The sequence below is a fragment of the Tamandua tetradactyla genome, chromosome 1 (assembly GCF_023851605.1).
Source record: "Tamandua tetradactyla isolate mTamTet1 chromosome 1, mTamTet1.pri, whole genome shotgun sequence".
Classification (NCBI taxonomy): Eukaryota; Metazoa; Chordata; class Mammalia; order Pilosa; family Myrmecophagidae; genus Tamandua; species Tamandua tetradactyla.
Window position 1 is genome coordinate 118,196,909 of NC_135327.1, and position 24,826 is coordinate 118,221,734.

At 37.7% G+C, this 24,826-nt stretch overlaps 1 protein-coding gene and 1 pseudogene across 2 annotated transcripts; both read right to left on the bottom strand.

The window, feature by feature from the left end:
* Positions 1-1,181: 1,181 nt before the first annotated feature.
* LOC143681255 (S-methyl-5'-thioadenosine phosphorylase pseudogene) lies at positions 1,182-7,321 on the bottom strand (annotated as a pseudogene).
* A 2,301-nt stretch (positions 7,322-9,622) lies between these two features.
* TAC1 (tachykinin precursor 1) lies at positions 9,623-18,649 on the bottom strand. Of its 2 annotated transcripts, XM_077163158.1 has the most exons (7): positions 18,294-18,649; positions 17,803-17,934; positions 16,653-16,749; positions 16,107-16,151; positions 15,605-15,628; positions 14,091-14,144; positions 9,623-10,191 (listed from the first exon to the last, which is right to left on the bottom strand). In XM_077163158.1, the coding sequence occupies exons 2-7, from the start codon at positions 17,923-17,925 to the stop codon at positions 10,142-10,144; spliced, it is 393 nt and encodes a 130-aa protein (XP_077019273.1). In that variant the 5' UTR covers positions 17,926-17,934; positions 18,294-18,649; the 3' UTR covers positions 9,623-10,141. The 2 variants fall into 2 exon arrangements, with proteins under 2 accessions (XP_077019273.1, XP_077019275.1); XM_077163160.1 differs by lacking the exon at positions 16,107-16,151.
* Between the last annotated feature and the right edge of the window lie 6,177 nt (positions 18,650-24,826).

Consider the following 24,826-nt stretch of genomic DNA (forward strand, 5'->3'; position numbering starts at 1 on the left):
GAATACAGCCATAAATTCTTTAATGGTTGTTGGTTTATTTTAGTTATCTAGTTCTCAATAATCATAATTTATAATATCAAAAAATGATTTCATTGATATTTTCACATTCATTCGTATAGAATTTTACATTCTTTAAAACTATTTTTAAACTTCTATGTATTTCTATATATTTTCCTGTCAATGTCAAATTTTACCTTCTCTTTTTATTCTCTTGATTTTAACTTTCTGAAGTTTTACGCTTATTTCTTATTTCTTCCAAAGAAGTAGGCTTTGATTTTTATTGTTGTTGTTTTTTGGATCAAATCTATTACTTTGTGTTTGCTTTTGTAGTTTTCCATTTTATTGTCATCTGCTTTTTATTTTTTAAGCAGAGAGTAACTAGTTTATTTTATTGTTGACAATTGGCAGCTTATTCAATAACAGAAGATTCTTTCTAATCCTATTGTATGGTCACATGAAATTTTAAAACAAACTTGGTACTGTAAAATGCTTTCATATTCTTTCTCTACTTCATATTACAAAGCAACCATTCTTTAGGACATTAAATATTCTGTGAAAATCTGATCTTCAGCTGGCTGTTCCAATATCTATTATAGCTAGATCATAATTTACTATGATATAGATACATAATTGTTGGATATTCAGGTTGTTTTGAATTTCTGCTATTATAATTAACACTACATTGAACATTCTTCTTTGCATATAATTCCCTGTATGCATCTCTGATAGACTTTTTTTGGGGGGGGGAGGTGCATGGTCCGGGAATTGGACTTGGGTCTCCCGCATGGAAGGCGAGCATTCTACCACTGAACCACCCTGATTGCCTTTTAAAGATTAGGAGTATCCAGTTCAGAGGGTATAAATATTTTTGTAAGCCTCTTGATTTATTTTACCAAACTTCCATACAGAAAGGCTGCACTAAATTACAGTTACACCAATAAAGAGCCAAGAATCCCATTTCTTCTTTGTATTTCTTGGCGATATGAGAAACTGGATGTTATTCCTCCCCATTTTATTGTTGCAAATTTGTGTGTATACAGAAGGGATGGGGGATGATCTACTTCCTTGTCTGTTTTCTAAATTGTAAGATTTTCCCACCTGTGTACTAGTCATTTTTCTTTTGTTTTTTGTAGGAGCCCAAATCCTGTAGAAGGAGTTGCTAGTATGTGCAATATGTTTGTTCATGGCCCTGCTCTGAGTATGGTAGTGAGGAGTAAATTTTTGGCTTTATTTGCATTTTCTTTCAGGGTCTTAAAAGGCTGTCCACTGAAACCACTTCTTCATGCTCCTTCCAGCAATCATAATCTGTTGCCATGGTGATACTTGCGAGAGCAAATTCCCACTTCCTTAGCAAGAACCACCTCTGGAACTGTGGTCATACTGATAATATCTGCTGCCCAGGCACAGAACAGGAAGCTTTTAGCTCAGGAGCTAAAATGAGGTACCTCAGTTGTGACCATTGTTCCCTTTGAGTGACACCAGAGTCCTAACTTCTTGGCAGTCTCTATGAGTCTCTCTCTCATTTTGGAGAAGAATGGCTCAGTTATTGGAATATGGCACACTCCTGTGGCACGGGAATGACATCCATCATAGAAGGTCTGGGGCCTTTTGGTGGTCCTGTTGATGAATTGATGGATAATGACTACATTGCCGGGCTGAATCTCCTCCCTCATGGGGCCCAAGCCCGGCCACTGTGACATGAGTACAGCTCTCCTCTTTCAAGGCCCAGATGTTCGCATAGTAGTTGGCTTTGCAAGGCATGAGGGTGTGCTGCCTCCCATGCCTTGCAAGAAGGACACAGTCAACATTTCTTGTCTTCCCCCAAATCAAGGCATCGGATGGCTTGCGAAATGGAGTATCCATATATTTTTCAGTTCTTCCTTCTGAAACTTCTGGTTCATCCAAGCCTGTTCCACCAATTAATTATTCCTGTCTTCAGGGCTACAGTGGCAGCGCCTGAGGTCACGCCGTGGGTGGAAGGTGCAGCACCGAGGAGGAGGCGCGGTCCGAGTGCCGGCAGAGGTCTGCCATCTGTTTTTATTTTAATTCCTTTATTCTGTTTTCATTGGACTTGTTTTGTTGTCCTTTTCAATGTCTTTTAGTGGAATCCTGCCCATTAATTTCAACCTTCTTTATTTTGCAAAAATAAATTCATTGAAGTCTCTAAATATCCTATTGAGCACTGCTCAGTTTCCATCCCCAGGCTTCAAGTGGTGGCAGAAACGAGTTACCATGGCAAACCTAAGCCTGCTCCCTTGGGAAAGGCCTGCTTACAAGGTTGGCCCACGCTGGCATGTGGAAACGTGAGTTCTGCAGAGTGACCTGTGTAACCAGCTCTTATACAAAGCTTGGGAAGCGTCCCTAATGGGCTTCGGTGGGCAGAATACATGTTGCATTTTTGTTGTTGGTGGGAGAAAAGTGTGCTGTGTGTGATCCCTCATGTGGGGAGAAGGCAAAAGGAAGCCTGCGCATGGATCCCTCCAGACTCTGCCTGTACCTTTCTCCTTTTGTGCTCTGTTTATTTTTACTATATTGCTGTCATAAATCTTAGCCATGAGTTCAAATGCATGCTGAGTCCCCTGAGCCCTTCTAGCAAATCTCCAAATGTGGGAGTGACTTTAGGGAACCCCAATCAACAGGGTCATTCAGCTGAAAGTATTTAGTATCTGTCTCTGTTAATTTTCTCTTTAGTCCAAGAATTATTTTAGGGTTTGTTTTAAACATTCCTGGTATATGGAGTTTTAGGCAACATGTTGATTTCTAATACTATTGCAATATCATAAAATGTTTATGGCCTACATGACATGAATACTTTGAAAAATTTTGAGGGTTTGTTTGCATCTTACTGATCAATTCTCTCAACATTCCACATATGTTTGTAAAAAAACTAAGCCTTCTCTGTTTTTTGGGGTTTAGAGTTCTCTGAACGTCTATTTGATAGTCTTAATTGTTATTCAAGTCTTCTCACCCTTGCTTAACTTTTATTTATTTATTTATTTTATTGTGATTTTATATATATATATATATAAAACATAAATTTTGCCTTTTTAACCATTTTTAAATTTGGTGGCTTTAAACTTTTTCACTGAGCTGTTTATTGAAAACTGCATATCTTGTGATTAGTGAAAATTTGTACGTTTCTACTTTTTATTATTACTATTGGCTTCCAATTTATATACATTTTGAATGTAGCTTACATTCATAAAGATTCACTACTTGTCTTGTTTGGCAGGGCTGCTGTGACAAACGTGACTCAGGTTGGCTTAAACAACAGGAATTTATCGGCTGACATTTATGAGGCTAGAAGTTCACATTCGAGGTGTAGGCAAAGCCATGCTTTCTTGTGGGACAGACAGTCCTCCACCGCGTGGTGATTTCTCTCTGTTCTCTGGCTTCTTCTGACTGCTACTTCTCTGACTGCATCCAAATTTCCTCTTTTTCTATGACCTCCAGTCCTGTGGCTTAAGACCCACCTATTCAATTTGACCACCGCTTAACCGAGAACATCTTCAAAAGTTCCCATTTACAAATTATTTCTCACACACAGGAATGCAAGTTAAGATCTGAACATGACTTTTGAGGGGGGTATGCTTTAATCCCAACACTATTATGTCTTTTTTAGTAGATGATTCATTTTATCAATATGAGAAATCTTTTTTGATCCCTTGAAAGTTCGTACCTTGAATTCTATTTTCTGACATATTGCTCTCAAATCATTGTGTTAGTATTTGACAGGTATTTTTTTAAACATACCTTTGTTTTCATATTCCTGCATCAATTTTCTTTTACATTTGTCTTTGGTAAATAATGAAAGCTGGATTTTCATTTTTATCTACCTGTCAGTCTCTACCTTTTAATAGGTATGTTACAACTATTCACATTCATTATGAATATGGTAGGTTTAGGTTCATTCTTGTCTTAGTGTTTTTCTGTATTTTTTGTTTACCAAGTTTTTGTTTTTTAATTTTTTTTTTTTTTTGCTTTAGGCTGGTTAGATTACATTTTGTTAAATTTTTTCCCTACCTGGTTGAACAGTTACTCATTCATCTTTTCTTTTAGTGTATAGCTTGTGTATATTTTTAGCTCACATATGGAAACTTACACTTTCTAAAAAATTATAGAATCGAAATATATCTAACTCCAACCCTTCCCTCACAAAAAGATATTAATTTAGCATTTATATATATTACCTTTTTAGTTGTCATTCCTTCTTCCCCAACTAACTCCCATATTGACATCTTCTGAAATTTTATTTCCAGATCATTTATTTAGTACACACTGATTTTGAATTAGCAACATTTTTTTGGTTGTGATATAGTAATATACTTTAGCATGATGGTTTGATTTAAGGCTATTGACATGTTTGTGCAAAAGCCTGAAGATTGGACATTATGCTAGACATTAAAAGGAAGGTATCATAAATTCAGATTGCAAAAAGTACAGAGGTCTCCATACCCTCAAAAATGTTCTGCCTTACAGTTACTTAGAAGAGCTAAAATAGCTTGCAGAAAACTTCATGATATAAATTTTCCCTACAAAGTAGAACAAAATAACTGCAATAAACCTCTGGCTAAATTTAAAAATATATATTTTTATTGAGACATCCACACATGTACAGTCCAACCATATTATACAATCAGTGGCTCACGATATCATCACAAAGTGGTGCATTCTTCACTATGATCATTTTTAGAACATTTGCATCACTCCAGAAAAAGAAATAAAAATGAAAAAAGAACTCTTACATTCATACCCCTTACCCTTCTCTCTCATTGACCCATAGTATTTCTATCTACCTCAGTTTTTCCCTTTATCTCCCCCTATTATTTATTTATTTTTATTTTTATTTATTTATATATTTTTGCATCTCTCTATACCCTGGCTAAAAGGAGCATCAGAACCAAGGTTTTCATAATCACACAGTCATATTGTAAAAGCTATATAGTTATATAGTCCTCTTCAAGAATCAAGACTGCTAGAACATAGCTCAAAAGTTTCAGGTACTTCCCTCCAGCCACTCCAATACACCATAAACTAAAAAGGGATATCTATATAATGTGTAAGAATAACCTTCAGGATTATTTTTTTGGAAATCTCTCAGCCACTGAGACTTTATTTTGTTTCATTTCTCTCTTCCCCCTTTTGGTCAAGAAGTCTTTCTTAATCCCATGATGCTCATCCCTGGGAGTCAGGTCCCATGCTACCAGGAAGATGTACACCTATGGAGTCATGTCCCATGCAGGTGGGGGTGGGGGTGGGGCAGTGAGTTCACCTGCTAAATTAGCTTAAAGAGAGAAGCCACATCTGAGCAACAAAAGAGGTTCTCCGGGGTGACTCTTAGGCATAATTAACAGTTGGTTTAGCTTCTCCTTTGCAGGAATAAGCTTCATAGGGGTGAGCCCCAAGATTGAGGGCTCAGCCTATTGAATTGGTTGTCCCCACTACTTGTGAGAACATCAGCAATTCCCCAGATGGGTAAGTTTAATATTGCCTCCTTTCTCTCCAGTCCCTCAAGGGGACTTTGGAAATAATTTCTATTCTCTGCCCAAATTACTCTGGAATATATTGGAGCATCACACGAACCTGTACAAACCAACAAGATCTCATGCCCCATTCAAGATTCTATGTAGCTATGGTGTTAAGAAAACTATACAAGTTAAATTAGATAATGAGCTACCCAAAATATAAATTTTGCACCAAATAAACATCTCTCCCTTTGGTCTCACACAGAGGTTGAAATTTGAAAATATGCGCCATATCATCCTTTACCCTGTATTCTGATTTACTTTAGTCCTATCCAGATCAGCTTCATTCATATCTTTAGATAAAATCTGATCACTTTTTTCAGCTTTTATAACAGTATTAGCAACATTTTTAAATGACTATTTTGACCACCATTGTTTCTTATTCACTACTTCCTCCCAAATTTATTTTTCTTCTTGCCAAAATATGTCCTCTAGGTGATTCTTTCAGAGAGGTGGATGCCAAAGTTTCTGAGGTCTTATATATTTGAAAATCTAATGCTTGTGAAAGTTGAATGACTGAATATATTCCACTGACCCTAGAAAGAGCTGGGTTTCTATGCTACCCACCTCACCCCACCTGCTAAATCTAAAGAGAGTATTTAACAGCTGTGAAAGCCTTAGCTCCAGTCTTGCTGTCCTTGCATCCTGTCCCCTGACTAATGCAACCCAAGTTCTTCATACTTTCAGAGTATTGGAATGATGAGCAATTCTAAGAATAAAACTGAACTTTGACAGACCGTCATCCATCTAACATACAAAGTTTTTAGGCTGTCTGCTCTTAAGCTTGAGCTAACAACTTTTAGCTGGTTTTCTTCATCCACAAATTCATCTTTTCTCTAAAGTGGTAGTTTGGCTAAATATTATTTTTCCTAAGAATTTGGAAGACAATTGTTTTCTTATTTCATGGCATCCAGTGTTGTAGACAAGAAATTTGTTTTTTGCAGCTGTTTTCTTCTCTGTCCTCTGCAGGGATCCTCACAGTTTCTGGTCCAGCCAAAGTCCTTCTGTTGTTTTTCATGAAGCACAATGTAACTTATTAAGTTTTTAATATACATTTTTATCATTTATAATGATTTGGTGCTACAGGGGAGATTTCGACATGTGCTTAAATGGAAACAAAATATTATTATTTTTTTTTTTTCTGGTGTGAATAACTGCTCTGCCCTTCTTTTGAACCTTGGTAGTCCTAAAAAAAATAACTCATTTAAAATGAAATTTTAGATGTAATAGATAAAACTATACATTTGTACAACAGTAAGCATATGTTTGCATATGCCTAGAAAGAGAAAAGGTTTTGAGTGGGTATATATGAAACTACATCCGAGAGTAGAATTGAGGGTTGAGAGGAGGACTTTTATTTTCACTCTCTCTTCTCTGTTTGAATTTCTGCTTATTAGTTTATTTCATGATACCAGAGAATGGAGTACAATGATGTGTTGGATATCCTTCTTTCCCCTGGTTCAGACGTGCCCTCCAGCATTCCCCATCTGCCCTGGCACCCTGCACGTATTGTTCATCCTCACCAGCTGGGCAGCATCGAGGGCTCCTGGCTCTCTGGTTTCCACTTGGTTTTGCCCTCTGTGAGGCTCTGCACATCAGACAGTGGGAGGAGGGTGAGACCAGAATAGTATTTATTCCCTGGTATCCCTGCCCTCCTTGGGTCAGTTCTGTCCTCCTACTGAAGGCAGCAGCTGCCAGGAGGTCCTTGCAGCTGCTCTCACTTCTTCACCTTGATGCTTTAGGGCTAGGGGTGGCAGTGCTTCCCAAGGGTGCAAGGCTGGAGAGCCACATGTCATTGCCGGCTTCTCCACACCCTGCCCGTACCTTTGTCATTAGTGCCTTCCTTAAAGTCTCCTCAGACTACGCAGCTCGAGTGCCATCTCTTTCTGCCCCGGTCTCTGACCAATCCAGAGACCCCCCACAGCAGTCAGGTGTGCAGGTAGCTTCATTATAGGATTGGTCTTTTTGTCATATCAAAACAGAGCAAAATACTTAAGAAAGAATGTCGGTGAAGAACACTTAAAGAAAACAATGTCACAGAGGAAACGAACAACGTTGAAGTTCTTCCCTTTCTCAACTCACACCATTGCTGGATATCTGAGCCTAGAGGAAAAGCAAGCCGAGTGCGGTCCCTCTGAGGCACACCTCTCCTGGCACTGCGGAATCCTGCTGCAGAGACTATGGAATCTCAGAGAGGGGAGGACCGTGGGGGTCATCCAGTGCAGTGAGGACCCGCACACAGCGCTGCGCGATTCGTGATACAGCCCTAGATTTCATGAATGTGGCAGAAATTAAGAAAATCACCCCCCACACTGCTGTTTCTTCAGGGTGACCATATACAAATGTTTTAGAAGCTAAAACGCAGAGCCAGTTTTCTCCCTGTCAGTCAGGAGAGGAGCAAATAATGGCAACAGCGAAGGATTGCTGAAGGCTTGCTGAGTGCTGGAGACTGTGCTCAGAGCTTTACAGGCACCATTTCATGCAATCCCTGCCCAAGCGCACGGAGTGGATACTATTATTATTTCAACTTTAATGACAAAGAAGACAAGGTGGAGAGAAGGTAAAGGGCTTGCTCAATATCACATGGCTCTTAGGTGATAGCCAGGATTCAAATCTGAGGGGTTGAGCATGACACTAAAACCCATGCTCTTAGCCTTGTTCCTTCTTGTTGCATACATGTATGCATTTATTTCATACAGGAATTCTGCCTTGTGTTTAACAACTTGCTATGTATGTTTTTCCATATCATTAAATACACAATATTGTTTCAAATGACTATGTTATAGTCTGTTGTATCCATCTTCTGTGGTTTGCTTCATTAATTTCATCGATTATCTCATTAGTCTGCTAACTTGCTCTGCTATTCTTCCCTCAATGATTCATTTCCAATTCCTACTCCTCTCATATTAATTTATAACCCAATATTTCCTTGAGCTTCATCTCATCTGTAAAATAATGACAATTTCTCCCTCATTGAGTGATTACATATATGTCTACATAATGGTAGTGATTATTATTTATTGCAATTATTATTCAATAGATTGTTAATTTGTTACTGTTAGGGAGTGGGGCTCTGGAGGACTCTGATTTTCTCCATTTTGCTTACCATTATATAATTTGTAATATTTAAATGTATGGCAAAGTAAGGAAAAAAAGTTTATTGGATTTTAAAACAAAATACTCAGCTAAAGATAAAAGGGTGAAAGTATGCTTTAGCTTTCCTGTCTCACAAATGGTTTCAACATTCTTCTACCACAGTCACCAGTACAAGCACGTTCTTGAAGTCTCATTTCACAGGACTATGCTTATTTTACCTTCAGTTGTTTTACCACGTTAATACTTCATACTTTCTATGCAATAAGTAATCTTTCCACGGGTGCCTGTCAACCCCTCCCTTTACATAAACACACATGAGCTCCCTCTGGTTGCTCTGTTCATTCCTGCTGGAAGGTATTATGGGTGTCAGTGATCCACAGACACCCCTGAAGCGCTGAGAGGAGCTTCTGTCTGTTATGGGGGTGCTGCCATGTAATAAATCCTCATCTTTCTGTGTCACCTTCTGATGACCTCTGAGAGACTTTGGATGGGTTCTTTATTCTATTGAGACGTGCACATGGATGTGTTTATTCCAAGCAGACCCAAAATGTTGGTGTGCTGATGTCTTACTTAGCAAGGAAATAATCAGTGAAATGCATCTTTAAAATGGATTATTATCCTGTTTGTAAAAGGGAATGATAGCCATGTATAACAGAATTTAGTCTTTGCCCTTTGGATCCCAAAATGTGGTTGTTTTCTCCATGAACAGTACACTGGATGACAAATGGCTTAGTAAAAATTGTATGTGTGTGAGTGTGTGTGTGTATGTGTGTGTGTGTGTGAGAGAGAGAGAGAGAGAGAGAGAGAAAGGTTAATATTATTTAAGTTCTTGTCTTAAGAAATAGATATTTAGTGGTTTTATGTTTTGTTATTTAGCAGCCCAAACAGCTTTGAACATATTCCATCTACTAAAAGAAGTATTGCTGATTTGAAATAAATTTTAATGAAAAATGACAAAATTCTCAAGATATTTTTTCTTTTATTTAAAACATTAACTCTCACAATATCATACAATGACATGAGGACCTTAGAATCACATGAAAAGGTTTTAAAACACTTTTATATAGTCACAAAATGTAAAACATGCTGCAAGGATACAAATATACTTTGATACTAAAATCTCAGTACATTTTCACCATGAAAACAAGTACAGGAAGCACAAGACCATACAGTAATTTCCTATCCTTTCAGCAATAACTGACGTGACCACTTCAAAGAAACAAAATGTCTTCTTTCTTTGGATACTATAACATTGACAGATTTTTACAATTTTATTCAATACTGTGCTTTGTTGAGAAATTTACTGCTGATTTCTATTTCAGAGAGAGTGGTCATATTAGAATTATAACATTTTTACCACACATATCGGCACAATATGAAAAAATAAACACTTTGTGAGTTGTCAACTCAAAACAATAATTATTATTAAATAAATAATTATTTCTCATAGGGCATGTATTATTTTACCTTTCATTGGTCATTGACACAAATGAAGCTCCATAAATAACACATTAGGTGGTTTATTTACGTCTTCTTTCATAATTCTGCATTGCACTCCGCTCATAATCCACTGGAAACAAAGAGAAGGTAAAATGTCTTACAAATGTATGTACTGAAGGAATGACATAAATCAAGACAAAGGCAAATGATAATTTTTATAAAACTCATGACTTTTTCTCTTTACTGAACTATTTCTAAGAGTTTTATTTGTATATCTTACAACTCTGCCTTAGTTTCCATCCTTATTGGATGTGATCTAACCACAGAACTTTGAATTACTTTAGTCATCTGTCATAGCCTCGACACCCCCGAAGCTTATTTCTACAAGTTATTGTTGATTCTTATTTCCACACTATGATGTTGATTTTCAGACCACAATTTTTTCAAGCACTGGCAGACACCCAAGGGTGAACTGTAGAAAGGATGATGCCTAAGGTAAGCAGAAATGACAGTAAGATGAAAGCAAAACTTAAAACTTTCATTCTAGGGCAGGGTCAACAAATAAACCAAATCCAGCCCATCACCTGTTTTGTAAGCAAAGTTTTACTGGGACATGGCCATGCCTGTTCATTACTTACTATCAATGTCTGTTTTGGTAGATTTGAGTAGTCACTATAGGGGCTACATGGCTTACAAAGCCTAAACTATTTACTATTTGTTTTTTTTTAACAGAGAAGTTGGCTGACCCCTGTTCTAGGGACATAAAATGGTGTGAGGATCTCTCTTTCATTTTTGTGGGTACCTCCCAATGACGGCTTGTTCTTCAGACTAAAAACAATCTCATTTTTCCATAGGTAGGTCAATTGTGCCAGTCAGCGCAGTTGAATGGACCACCTAGCACCCTTAAGACCTGACAGGTTAATCCCCGCTTCCAAAAGTGCTTCACACACAGTGAGCAATTGATTTAAGTATTCTATCCGGACACACACAAAAAAGCCAAAATTATATCGTGAACGATTTGCCTATTTTGACCAAAATACCTATGGAATTTTCCATCATCTCTGCTAGTTCTTTATACATCTAGACTTATAGTGAATTCACTGGACTTTTAAAAATTCGGTATGTCCTACATAAGACAATGTATTTAAACAGGAACAGTAGAAAGATCTGTGAAAGAAATGCAGGAATCAGAGGGGGTCCTCTGACTTTCCTCACTGAAAAAGATTAGTTGAGAGAGAGAAGGCAAAAAAGGGCTCCGGTGTTATCACTCCCTCCTCTTAGCACTGAGCAGATGATCTCTAACATCCAGCTTTCTCTTCAGTGATGTCAACAATAAGCTGAAGGTTTCAGGTCAATCATGTACACACCTCTGAGGTGGAAAAGTGTGAGCTGGATAGTTCTGAAGGAAGGAAGCAGTTCATTTATCATGCTGGATGGTTTGTTTATATTAGGAGAATGACTAGCTTGAGTTCAATCTCTGACAAGCCTTAGTAATATGATTCTGTTCCTCACAGAAGCGAAGTGAATGCCAATACAAACAAACCAAAGGCAGGTTCCTCTTAACTGAAAGCAGAGGTTCTTACCCGGTCCTTCCACCCTCTGAAACTGTGTGTAAAATTCTATGTGTATAAGCTGAGGGTTTCTCTGGGACGAGGGTTAGTAGATTTCAAATAGTCAAGGGGTCTGTGACTATAAAAGGGAAGGGCCAGGTGGTTGTAGAATAAGACTCTATAACAATCTTTGTTCAACCGAGAATGTGAAAAGATCTTGGTTTCACTATGGATTATATTTTCCCTAAAATGAAGGAGCAAAGATGTTGATTCCAGCCTTATTATTGTGATTTTATTATTAGCTATTAATTTATTATTTTATGTACATTTAATGGCATTTAACCTGTCCTAAATCACATGACATCTGTATCATTTGTAAAGCTGGGTATGTTTGGAAACCTATATCAGTTCTGGAAATGGAAATTTGATGATTAATATGGTTATCAAGAAAACCTCAGTTAGAGAAGGGCTAGTATGCACTTCTGATACAAATAAAAGCCAGTGTAGTTTAAATTTATATATATATATATATATATATATATATTTTTTTTTTTTTTTTGCATGGTAAGGTACCGGGAATCAAACCCAGGCCTCCAGCATGGCAGGCAAGAACTCTGCCTGCTGAGCCTCCGTGGCCCGTCCTATATTCTATTTTTAAAAGCTGGAAGACAGTACACATTAATAAAATGATTTTAAGTTTTTCATTTGGCACACTAATATCTTCTTTAAAATTTAACTTGAGTAGCTCCCAAATTACTGCTGAAGATATACAAAGGTTCTGTTTAAATAAGGAAAGCAGAGAACCAATATAAATTCTATTGATATATCATTTTTGCATGAATTTTCCAGATAAGAATTAAACCAGTTCATCTCAGTTATAATTTTCTAGAAACTAGAAATACTCTAAATGGGTAAAACTTTTACAAATGACTTTATAATTAGATTATTTGTATTTTAATTTGATTTTCACTGAAGTTAGAACAGAGAGAACGTGAACAGCATTCTTAAACCTGAGCTTATAACCTGGGCTACAAGGTTCAAATGTGCCTAACAAAAAAGTTTGTATAAAACTGTTATATCTGAATGAAAGAAGAGACATAATGATCTGAGGATAAAATGGAGGCTATTTAAAGTTTAGAAAGTTACCTAAAGAGCTGACACAGTGTCAACACTTTTATGTTGTATCAGGGAACGACAATCCATTGACTATACATCATTGGCTTAATTTCAAAAGAAGACTGGGTAAATAACTAAAGAGAAATAGTCAATTCAGGTATTGTTTACACAAGCAATATTTACAGGGGAAAATGAGGAGTTTTTCCAGTGGTAGTTTTTTGTTTTCCTTTCATTTCAGAGGCCTTTCTCTCATCATTTCTATTACTCTTAGATTATTTCTTTATAATTATAGCAAACCCAAGAGGTTATACAAATAGTTCAGTTTCCAAAAGGTTTCCTAAATTATTAGTCTCACTTGGGAGATCTCTAAGTATTCAACATCACGGCTGACTCAGCTCGTCAGTGTATTTTTAAATATCTCAGTTGAATTATTCAACCCATGTGTTCAGTAAGCTATCAGAAGATCACTTCCTCCTTTGTCAAGACCAAGGAAAAACATTTGGGGAAGTACCATTTTCAAGTCACAAGCAATTATATAATACAGACTTTGGCTGGGGTTTAAAGAGAAGAATTCAAGTACTACCTATGAGAAAGATACTGGGGCTACTTTGAAAACAGTGTTGATGAATGAGTAAAGAAAGAAGGACTGTCAAATATATATGTATCTGACATTTATACAGAAGAGGGAAACTTAAGAGAAGAAAGGAAATATACAGCCTTTATATCAAATGAATGGAATGTTTAGATTTAACGGGCTATGAGGAAAATTGTAGCAGCCCCTCTCTCTAAGGGTTTTATAAAAGGATTGATTTAGAACGCTCTTGGGTAATTTGGTTGTACTATTTTTTGAAGGCCCTGGAATGAATGGACTATATGGCTCTGAAACATCCATCCAGATATTTGCATTCTGAGCTTCTGTAACTCCAAGAAGAGTAAGAGATTTGCATAAACGGATGTGTGTATTTACCTATTTAATTATATGTTGGAAGTCTGCCAGATATAGCTTCTTAAAAACTTTCAAATTACTTTGGTAACAAATGGTCAGTCTCATTTTTCATTCTCTCTCTTTTATTCTATAAGCTTATTTAACAGATCTAAGGGAACAAGTATGAGACTAGGCCAAAGATGAAATGATTACATGAGAAACACACTGGTAAGGCTGGTAGTTTGAGAAGATAGATTGCTATTGTAGTGACCTTACGGCTTAATCAGGTATAAATCTATGCTTGGTTGAGAGTACGGCAATTAGATTTTTCTTGCCATAAATACTCATTTTAAATCTATGATTTTTTTTTAGTACTTTGAAAACTGTGCCTTAGGAAGAAAATAAGAGTGTCTGTTTTTAGTCATGATTTATACATACCAGAATTTAAAGCTCTTTTGCCCATTAGTCCAACAAAGGAATCTGTTTTATGCCCTGGAAAAATACATTTAGGGGTATTTTAATATGTATGTCTTTGAGGAAATAAACTGTTATAATGAGTACACAAAAAAGCAAGCTTCAGAATAAATGCCTGTAAATAAATATATATCCATCCTAAGCTTTGTTGAGCCTGAAGAATGAAGCTTCTTTATAAGTCTTAAGAAATAACACTAAAACAATACAATGATATATATATATATATATCAATTCTATATCTAAATAAAGTACCCCTTAATTACATTTTGTTTTTATGTTACATGAAGTTTTAAGTATTGCTGTTATTTGAGCTAGATTTGGTTTTTAGGGAGTCTATTTCATATTTGCGTGACAATATGACACTAAGCTTAGATATGTCTTTGCATTACCATGCTGTATTTCTCAGCAACTGAACCTTAGTTAAGTCAGATTCCTAATGCTTGATGATTATAAATTTCTAAAATGTCTCTGTTTCTACTTTATAGGATTTTTTAGAGATACTCTGTGTTAATTTTGACAATAGAGTATATTTATTTTCATTACATAGAATTTTGGTATGTATAATTCCCTTGAAAGTCAAATCCTTAGAAAGTAAATATGAGTAAGTCTTATTTTCAAAGATAAAGCCTTTGGCAAAGGTTATTTTTACTCTAGTGGGATGATTTCTCTTGGATGACACTGTATTTGCTGAGAATAAGGCTGCTATTTCAATGTGCCCTACTCTCACCTAGTGAGCCAAAATCCAAGAAAGGGTGAGTGATTATCTTAATATGATTAAGATGGACCCCTGGGAATTCCTGTCAACTCTGGTCCCATTAACTGGGATGTAATGACCCTCAAGTGCCACAATTCTGTCATCTTCACTGCCCTAAGAAATGTCTCATTGTGCTTTGATAGAGTGAAGTTTCCCATTCAGTTACGGTGGTTGAAAAATTGCATGTCTATCCATCCATCCATACCTTTAGTATGGATTCTTTACTAGATACTCCATTTAACTGGCTGATGGATAACAGATTACGCTAATAATGGTGTCACTAGGGGCCCAGCATACCGAGATGAATTAGAAGATGCTTATGGATGCTTTTTTGTTTTTGGCGATGTGTTTGTATATGTGCGTCAGATTTTTACCCCTATGACTGAAACTGTTATCTAAAATTAACAATTTATAGGGGTTGAATGATTTTCTTTTTAGCATCTTGGAACAACAACAGTATTATCCAAATTTCTGTAGGTTCAGCAGTAGTTTAGCTAGAGTTAAAGGCTTTTTAACTAATGCCCTTTTGGGAGGTAAGTAAGATATGTCTAAACAGTTTTAAACAATCATGTTCTGAATATAATATGAGTCTCCTCCATTCTTATATGATCTTAACTAGAAATATGAAGTCCTAAGTTATGACAGAAAATAAGGTAAAATATAAAGTGAAATTCAATCTAATTTACATTTGCATTTGAGAAATATCAAATAATTTTCAACTTACTTTTATGAGAAATCTGCCCATGTCCTAGAAAAATAAAATAAAATTAGTAATCAGGTATAGAGTTATTTTGAAGAAGCTATATTATATGCTTCAAAGAGAATTATAAAATAAATTGACTTTTAAAATATGTAACATTTTCTTTTAATGCACTTTCCTGATGAATATAGCACAACCATAGATGCTAATCAAGTTATTAATAAAAATCAAACAAAAGGAATATTTACTAAGGGCTTTCTGTGGGTCACAGATTCAAGCCCATAACAGTGAGACTCCCAGGCCTATCATTAACTGCTAGGACATACCACCTCCCTGTTTTCTGATAAGAAATACATTCTCAAGGAAGTACATTTCCTCCCTGTTTGATCCTCAGGGAGAGATTCAAATCCATCTCTTTATTAAATAGGCATGGGCAAGAGCTTGTATTTCAGCCCCTAAAAGATTTTGTTCACTTTCCTAAATGTGCTGCATAATAACAAAATAGAAGATTTATAGGAATGTTTACCATAAAGAGCCTTTAACAGGGCCACTTGTTTTTCAATTGAGGAATCTGACAAGAGACAATTGACATTAACTATTGACACATTCTACTGAGGGTGGATGAATTCAAGCAAGCGGAATATATTTATCAAGGTAGTATCAAGTATCAAGGCACCAAGGGCAGTCAAGTCTAACCTATGGTGAGGGATACCCTAAAATCAGATGCACTCGGACCATTCAGAATGTCACCCTTTGAAGCCATCTGCCTTCCCCTTTTTTGTCTGTTTGGGATCTTTAGTCAAGTGAGCACTTAAGCTAAAGGGGGGTCCTGGTTTTGTGGTTTGGTCACTCTAATATTGTCAGGCATGCAAAACAGCTCCTTCCCTTCTTCCCTCCCTCCACACAGGCACAGGCATATGTTAAAGAGGTGTGAAGCCAGAATTCCAGCCCAGAGCTATAGCCCCCTTGGGATAGAAATCTCTACTCAAAATGCAAGAAAGTCTGGGTGCGCCTGGAACGAGCAGACCCAGGAAGTTGTCCAGAGAGACAAAGGGACGATTATCCATCTCACCAGCATCCCGTTTGCCCATCAATCCGAAGAACTGCTGAGGCTTGGGTCTCCGGGCCATTCTCTGCAGAAGATGCTCAAAGGGCTCTGGCAGCTCCTCCTGGGGGGCAGATGAATAGAAAAAAAAAAAAAAAAAAACCAACAAAAGAACAAACCACGTGAAGGACACCAGAGGGAGGGGCCCGGCAGTTACCGTGGTGCGCTCCAGTGCTGGGCCAGCCATGGTGACCCGCGGTGGGTCCCAGCAAGGACGCAACCGGAGGCCTGTTTCACGGGTTTCCCCACCCCGGGCTAAGTGAGGTCCATCCGGGGGCACTTGCTCTCTCAGTCTCTGCGGATCTCGTGTCCAACGTTGCCTCCCCAACGTCCTCCCTTTCACAGTGCGATTTTGCAGGAAGTGCAGAGGTCTTCCAGCTACGCGCTCTCTCCTCTCTTTCTTCCCAGGTGGGGACCCTCACCCAGCTCTTGTGGTACCACCTGACTTTGTCTCAGCTCTGCCACCGGCTTTGGAGAAACGCCCCACCCTACCCCCGCCCTAAATGCACAAAGATGTGTATGGGGGGAGTGTGTGACAAAGTCGTATAAACGACTTGTACTGTTCTCCGGTGGGGCGCTCCCTTGTCCCAATGGCCTATGGGCGGGGGGGGGGGGGGGGGGGGCATGCATTCTAAGGGAAGTTTGCGGCTGTGTCTTAGGATCCGTGAAAGAAACGTAAGGGCAGGTTACATTTAGCTTCCTATCCACCTAAATCCCTCTTAATGCCCTGCAGCTCGGCTGCCGCTCCTGGTTTCTCACTCTACCCATGCGTCCTCTTCTGCCCCTGCCCAGAGTTTCCCAAAACATGGGCCGCCTACGCTCCACTGCAGTCCCGGAAAACCCCTATACTTGGGGCGAAACTGGCTGCGGCTCTTTGAAAAACCCGAGTCTCGTCTGCGAGTGCATCATTACTCCAGCGAGTCCCCAGACCCGACGGTGCAGCGCTCGTTAGGAAACTTGAAACCTGGAGCGCAAAATCCTGGCTGGGACCCGGGAGATGGCACTTCTTTACATATATGGTCGTCGTGCCCGCCAGGCCAGTTTCCCCAGTACTAACCAGGGTGCTTATGGCTGGGAAGAGTTAACAAACTTCCGAGCCCAGGGGACAGAGTCTCACCTTTACCTGGTCACTGTCAGACCAGTCGGACCAATAATTCAGATCATCGTTCGCTCCAATTTCTTCTGCAAATAGCTGCGTGGAGATGAGAAAAAAGATTGCCAGGGCCACGAGGATTTTCATGTTGGATTTCTGGGAAGACAAGGGAGACGAGGTAGAAGAGAACTTTATATGTATATATAATTTATAGCCCTACAAAGGAACTCAGTTTCCGTAGAACAAAGAAAAAAAAGGCTAATTTCCCCCTGTACCCTTTAGGAAAGATAACGCCCCAGGGTCCTCATATCTCCTTCTCCCTGGACCCCAACTCTCTCTCACACCTTCAAATCGGGAGGCTCTGCAGGAGGAAGACAAAGGGGAGCACTCGGTAAACCCGTCTCCCCACTTGTCCCCCGCCCCACTGGCGCACCCAGCGCTGCCTCCCGCCACCACGGAGCGCGGCGCGAAGGGGAAAGCCGGGCAGCCGCGGCCAGCACCGCGCGGAAACTTACTGCGGCGGACAGACGAACGGAATTCCTCGGGCGCTTCTGAGCGCACCCGGCGCGCTCGGCACTCCGAGTCCCCGCGGCGGTGGAGAAGGAGGATGCAGGAGCGCGCTCTTTTTCCTGCTCAGTGCCTCGCGGTATTTATCCGAAGCTCGACGCACCTCACGACCCACGTGACACGCTCCCCACGAGACTTTCTGCTCAATATTTAATTAGCCGCCTCCACTCCTTTTGCTTGCGTCTTCGATTGAGAGTTTCCGAGACGGGAACCTGTCAGTGCCCACAACTTTGGACCTAATTGGGTTCGAAATGACGCAATTTTAGGAAAATCGAGGTCTCGCTCTCCAATCCGGAGTGGCTTGTTTCCTTCCGTCTGCATATCTGACGCCCTCTCCCCGCCCTCTCCTCTCAGGATTCCATGACACCTGAGATTACTCATCAAAATTAAGCCATGTGACTCATTCTTCGGACTTGGGTAACTTGTCAGTCCCTTGAGACGTCAGGATAAGGTGCGCTTTTAAGGATGGCCAAATAACTGCAGGTGTTAGGACATTGTCATTTTTCAGCATTACGAATGGATTTTCAGTCCCATAGTATTTCATACGGTGAAAGCAGATTTATTATATATTTTGGAGAAAGCGGAATTAATACGTGGATTGCTTGTAGAGCTTTCTCTTAGTGCCATTCTACGGTGGACTTTTTTCCAACATGCCAAGTCCCCATTCTTGCCACATCTAAAAGCAAGGATTGGAAGAATGTATTCCATTCCTCTCCTATCCTTTCTTGCTGAAGACTGAAACCAGCAACACAGTATACAGGATCCTTACAAGCTACCACTAAAGGACTCTACAGATTATTCATTGCTTTCTCCTGTATATGAAAGTAAAGGCAATGAGAATGCTAATTGAAAGATCATTAACAGCATGCTATTATTAGACTGATACCATCTATTTAAAGATTACAGCTTTCGGAGAGCCCTGGTTTACCTGGCATGCACATTTCTTTTCACTTCTAAATGTACTCAATGACATATCATGGGGTGGAGTTGTTTCCTCCCCTTTACTTAGTTTTACATATTTCAGTTGTCTGGCTTTCCCCCCCCCCCCCACCTCAATGTAGATCATAAGGGGAATTAATTTTTGCAATTAGGATTAAGCCAGTAATATCTACCCTCTAATATTTGTTGTTCTTTCTTAACCCTGAATTTGGAAATTCCTGTGCGTCTCTCCCATTTCTTTAGGCCTGGCCTCCCCATTGTGAGGCATTTTATTTTTTTGTCTTAAAAACTTTTTATATGGAAAACTGTAAGCATATACAACAGTAGAGGAAATTTTGCAATTTTCACTTGTCTCTCTCATATTTGTCTTACACTTATTATTTTGAAACAAATTCCAAATGTCATTTCATCTGTAGGTATTTCAGTACATCGTTCTAAAAGGTAAAGATTCTTTTCTTTTAAGAAACATAACCATGTTTTAAAATTTAGAATAATTAAGTTATTTTGAATCTTTTCAAAATAGTTAAAAGTAATTATTTACTAGCATTAAATATCCCAAGTTCAAATATTCCCCAATACTTATCATAAGTCCCTTTCCATACAGTTTATTAATTGCAATCAGGATTGTAATGAAGTCATTATGTTTCAGTTAGTTCATGTGTCTCTTAAGTCTCCCCTAATACCCCTTTCCTTTTATAACAGATTATTGATAAAACAGATGATTTCTCCAGTAATGTCCCACATTCTAGAGTTTGCTGATTGTCTCCATGTGGTTGCTTTAAACTTGTTCTGTCTGCTTTTTTCCCTGTTGTATAGTAGTTGTATCTAGAACTTTGAAGAGATGCAGGTTCATTGTTTTGACAGCACTACATTGCACGTGCTGTGTACTTTTGTCAGGAGGCACAAGCTGTCTAGTTGTTTCTCCTTTTGAAATGTTAGCAACCATCCATGACCATTTTCTCTATCCATAAATTCATCAGTACTTGCAAAATATACCATTCTGATTTTATCATTCCTTCTTTAATTAGTAGCTGGACTATTCTTTCATATAAAGAGTAACGTTTTTCCCCCGTCAACTATTTGGTTACCAAAGACATGATTTATTTAGGAAAAATGGAATAAATTCTCAATTACTTCCCTCTACCAGTTTTCAAAATAATGAGTTGGTAAATTAGCACCCTACAAAAATTACCTTTTTAATTTTAGAATTATTGTGAACTCCTGGATTTAAACATATTTGAAGTATTTCAATCCATGGCAGATGTTCTTCTAATTAATGCTCAATTATCTGACTTTTGGCCAGGGTGTGACTCTTCAAATTAGTTTTTGAGACTTTTGATAAGTTCTCAATAGGCTTTGATGTTTTTTTTTGGGTTTTGGTGAGAAAAGGTGTTCTAGGTTTCTGTTGTATATTTTTTGCCCCAGACCTAGAATCTGCCATTAAAGAGCCCTTGTTTCCTTTGACAAAGAAATGTTAGGAAGAGATCCTAATCTGGGCATTATGAGTGTACATTGCTACAGGGTTCTTCATCCTTTCAAGACCTTTCATGGATGGAGCAGGGAAATGTGTGTGTGGTGTGTCTGTAAAATCATGAACTCATAGTGACATTTTCTATTCAAATTCAGGATATTATAGGATATAGATTCTTAACTTCATATTATATCTTTTTCTTTCATACCAGAAATACTAGTTCCCAGTCACAACAAAATAATTACTTCTTTGCTTTATTCCAATACACAATACAAAGACCAAAATGACCATCAACGATATGAGTATTGGCATAGATTAAGGGTTTTTATTTGCAATTCCTTTTATATTCTGGACCTATCCCCTAGGAATTTTCAGTCAAGTTACTATATTTTAATGTCACTTTGGAAGTTCACCTTTGGTTATGTTGCTGACTCTTATATAAATAGGTTCATTTATTCATTTTGCCCTTGAGTTTTAGAGACTACTTTTTAAATTGAGTTTAATTGTAGAGTTTTGTAAAATACCTGGTTCCTAGGGGTACAAGGGTAGTTCAGTGGTAGAATTCTTGCCTGCCAAGGGGGAGACCCAAGTTCAATTTCTGGCCCATGCACTTCCCAAACAAAGAAACCAAGAAACACAAACAATTCAACAAATGGTGCTGCAATAATGAGATACTCACATGGAAGAAAGAATGAAATGTGACCCGCTATACAGCATAGGAAAAAAACAAAACAAAACACATGGTTCCAAACTCGAGTATCAAAATATAACATATTCATAGTGTGGCTTCAATTCCTGACCCTCCACCTCCTTCCCTCTATGACAGTTCTTTTCAGGTTTTTGGTTTACCTTTCATTGTTATTGTTGTTGCTGCTTTAATATAAGCAAATAGGAATTCATAACCCCAGCCCCCAACCTTTAAAATTCTATACCTGTAGTGGGCCATTTTAGATTAGCCTTTTGTTTCTCAGTGTCTAATGTGTCTATGAGGTAACATTTCCTGTTAGCACAATGTAGCCAGTTGTATAATTTTGCTCAGATGCCATATGGCATAAATGTGCTATGAATCTAAACTAAAGGTTGTTTTATATAATTGAAGTAAACATCAATGAGATGAAAAACGAATCAAAGAGTACATTTCCCATTTTTTCCATGTTATTCATTAATTGGTAACTTAATATTCCTAGTAAGATCATTAACTTTCTGACATGCTTTCTCCTTGGACATTGCAGGGCTTTGGATATTATACTTTTTATCACAGGGTTTCATTTCCAAGACTAACAAACTTATGAAAATATACATATGAACAAAATACTTATTTTGTAATACATGCTAAATTCATGAGGAAGATAATGGTAAGTTAAGAAATCACCTGATGATCTAGACTAAACTACTGCTGACATCTTTGCATACTGCTTACAGTTTTTAAAGGGAGAAAAGTTACCTGATTGTTTTTGTAAAGTAAGACATACTCTGTATAAAAAATCAACAATGCAGAAAAATACAGTGATGAATTCTTTGAAAAAAATACCCCCAACTCAGAAATTGCCACCCTTAGCATTAAATGAACATCATTGTGAATATATTTTTATGAATATCAAACAGTTGGAAGGATAGAACAATATAACACAAAGTTAGGAAAATAGGATGAGACCCTAGAAGCACTTTTAATAAAAGGGAGTCAATTATATTTTATTTGAAGAAAAACAAAACTAAAGTGAAACTGAGGGAAATACCTATCTTCTATGGTTTTTACCACAGGAGACATTTCTCCATAAAAGAATCTCCTAATGTTTGCAAAAAAAAAAAAAACCCAGAATAACGAGGTTTAACATAAACATTAAGAGGCTGGAATGTAATGGCACTTAAAGATAGATATTTAGACAATATTAATTCTTTGTTCTGACAGATGAGGATATCAGTCTTCATATACTTCCTCCCACTTCCTCTTCTAGTCTTTTTAACCTGGCTTTACCATTCTCAAATTTATTTTTAATAATCTCTTATTTGGTTGGATGGCAAAGCAAATTTTTTGGCAGGCAAATTTTTTCCCCCAGGGAAAAATCATGTATCTTTTATTCCCTGAGTTTTTTCATCCTAGTGAATATCTGACAGTGGCTTCTGTGCTTGAATGACATCTTGAGTAGCTATAATGTTTTTGGATTGAATTTTATTTTTGTCAGTATTTTATAGACATTGCTTCATTATCATGTAGAGGTGTGTGCTGTGGAGCATTCTGAAGTGAGCCAGATTTTCCCCAGTTTTCATGCGCTTTTCTTTTCTGGTAGAATACCTGAGGAATTCTTTCTTTATCCTTAATATTCAGTAGTTCAGCTAGGATATGTCTAATGGTCATTCTTTTTCTAATTTTCTTGGAGTATCATGAACTGTTTTTGTTTTGCAGAATTTTTTGTTTCTTCATTTTAGGGAAATTATCTTGTATTGTATCTTTGAATATATTCTCTAGTGGAACTAGTCCTTCAAGACTGTTATGGTCTTTTTGTTTAGATCATAATATGTTTTATTATATTAATATATAATCTATAATATATCATAATATGATATATATTAAATTCCATGTCTATTGTAGTCTTTCATTTTTTTAAAATTCTTTGCCTTTTCATCTGCATTCATTCTATTTATCTTCACTCTTTCTTTCCTGTAGTGATAATTCACTTCTCAGTGGTTTCTTTTCTGTTTCTAATTTATTTATTATTTCCATAATCATGTTGCATGGCCCCAATTTGATCTTTTTGACTAGTAATTCCCTCCTTCATCTAATTTAATTGTTTTATTATTTTATTTTTCTGTTTTTATTTCATCAAATTCATGTTCTTACTGAGCTGCTCTTGGTGTGAAGCAACTGAAGGGATCTCCTTTTGTTTCCTGAGTTATGTTTTCTTTTAGAAAGACAATCTAATGTAATGGTAAGATGTATGAGTTTTGAGCCAGCTCCACCAAATTGAATATGGCTTAGCCACTCTGCTAGTCCTGTGACCTTGGACAGTGTACTTAAGCATTCCTTCATTCATACAATTTACTTAACAAATAATACTAACAAAGCTGTTGTGGAGATTAAATGGGTAAAAATATGTAAATTGTATGGCCTGACATATTGAACACTTACTAAATGTTAGCAATTATTATTTGTCTTTAAAATATGTATATGTAAAATTCTGTAAATATTTGCATGTTTTCTGGACCATTCTCTCCATTTCAATGTTCCATGGTTGGTTCTGGGCCAACAGAGTAGAAGTGACTACCTGACTCTTCCTACCGTATCTGAGATAAGTTTTTCCCTCTAAGTGTTGGGAATTTTGTGTTCTGTTCACTTCTCTTCGTCTGAGGGAGTGACAGAGGGGAGCACATCGATGAGGTGCTGTACGGTTCCTGAGTATCTGGACACAGAAACCAAAGACTTTCTCTTGAGAGTCTTTGCAGTGTCTCATTCCACGTTAACTCCCAGAATGGAGGTTCGGTACCTGATCTATGAAGGATCTGCTTAGACTTTGGATTTCTGTGTGCCTGGGAGCCTTCCCCACTCCCCTTTTAGAGTTAGCTTTGGTGTTCATTTCCCTGCTGCCACAAGTTTCTCTTGAACGTTAGTATTCATGGGTAATTATGCATTAGGAAGAAATTAGTCATATGCCCACTCCATTTTCTTTCCCGTGCCTATTGTCATTACGAATTCTCAAAATTTTATCAACTCACCGGAAAAACTTATGGGGGGTGATGGTATGGTTGGGAGGACAGGGGCTCTGTGAAGCCAGGCAGCAATGGACCCATACTTTGCTCCAGAATTTTCTTGCTTTCATTGGTTACCAGTTTTGACAATTATTGCATTAATTAGACTGACTTTTGATATGTTTGATTGCTGATGGTGGACTTTAACTTTTTCCCGGTATTAACATTTTTTACTTTATTTTGTAGGTATTGGAGAAGGCTTAGAGTATATCATGTTCATCTTATCTGGGTAGTAAATGTTTGTAAAATTGCTAGATATTAACTATTTCAAGTTGATGCATGAGTTCTCTACAATTTTGTTGCCCTAGACTCCAGAACTTTAGGCAG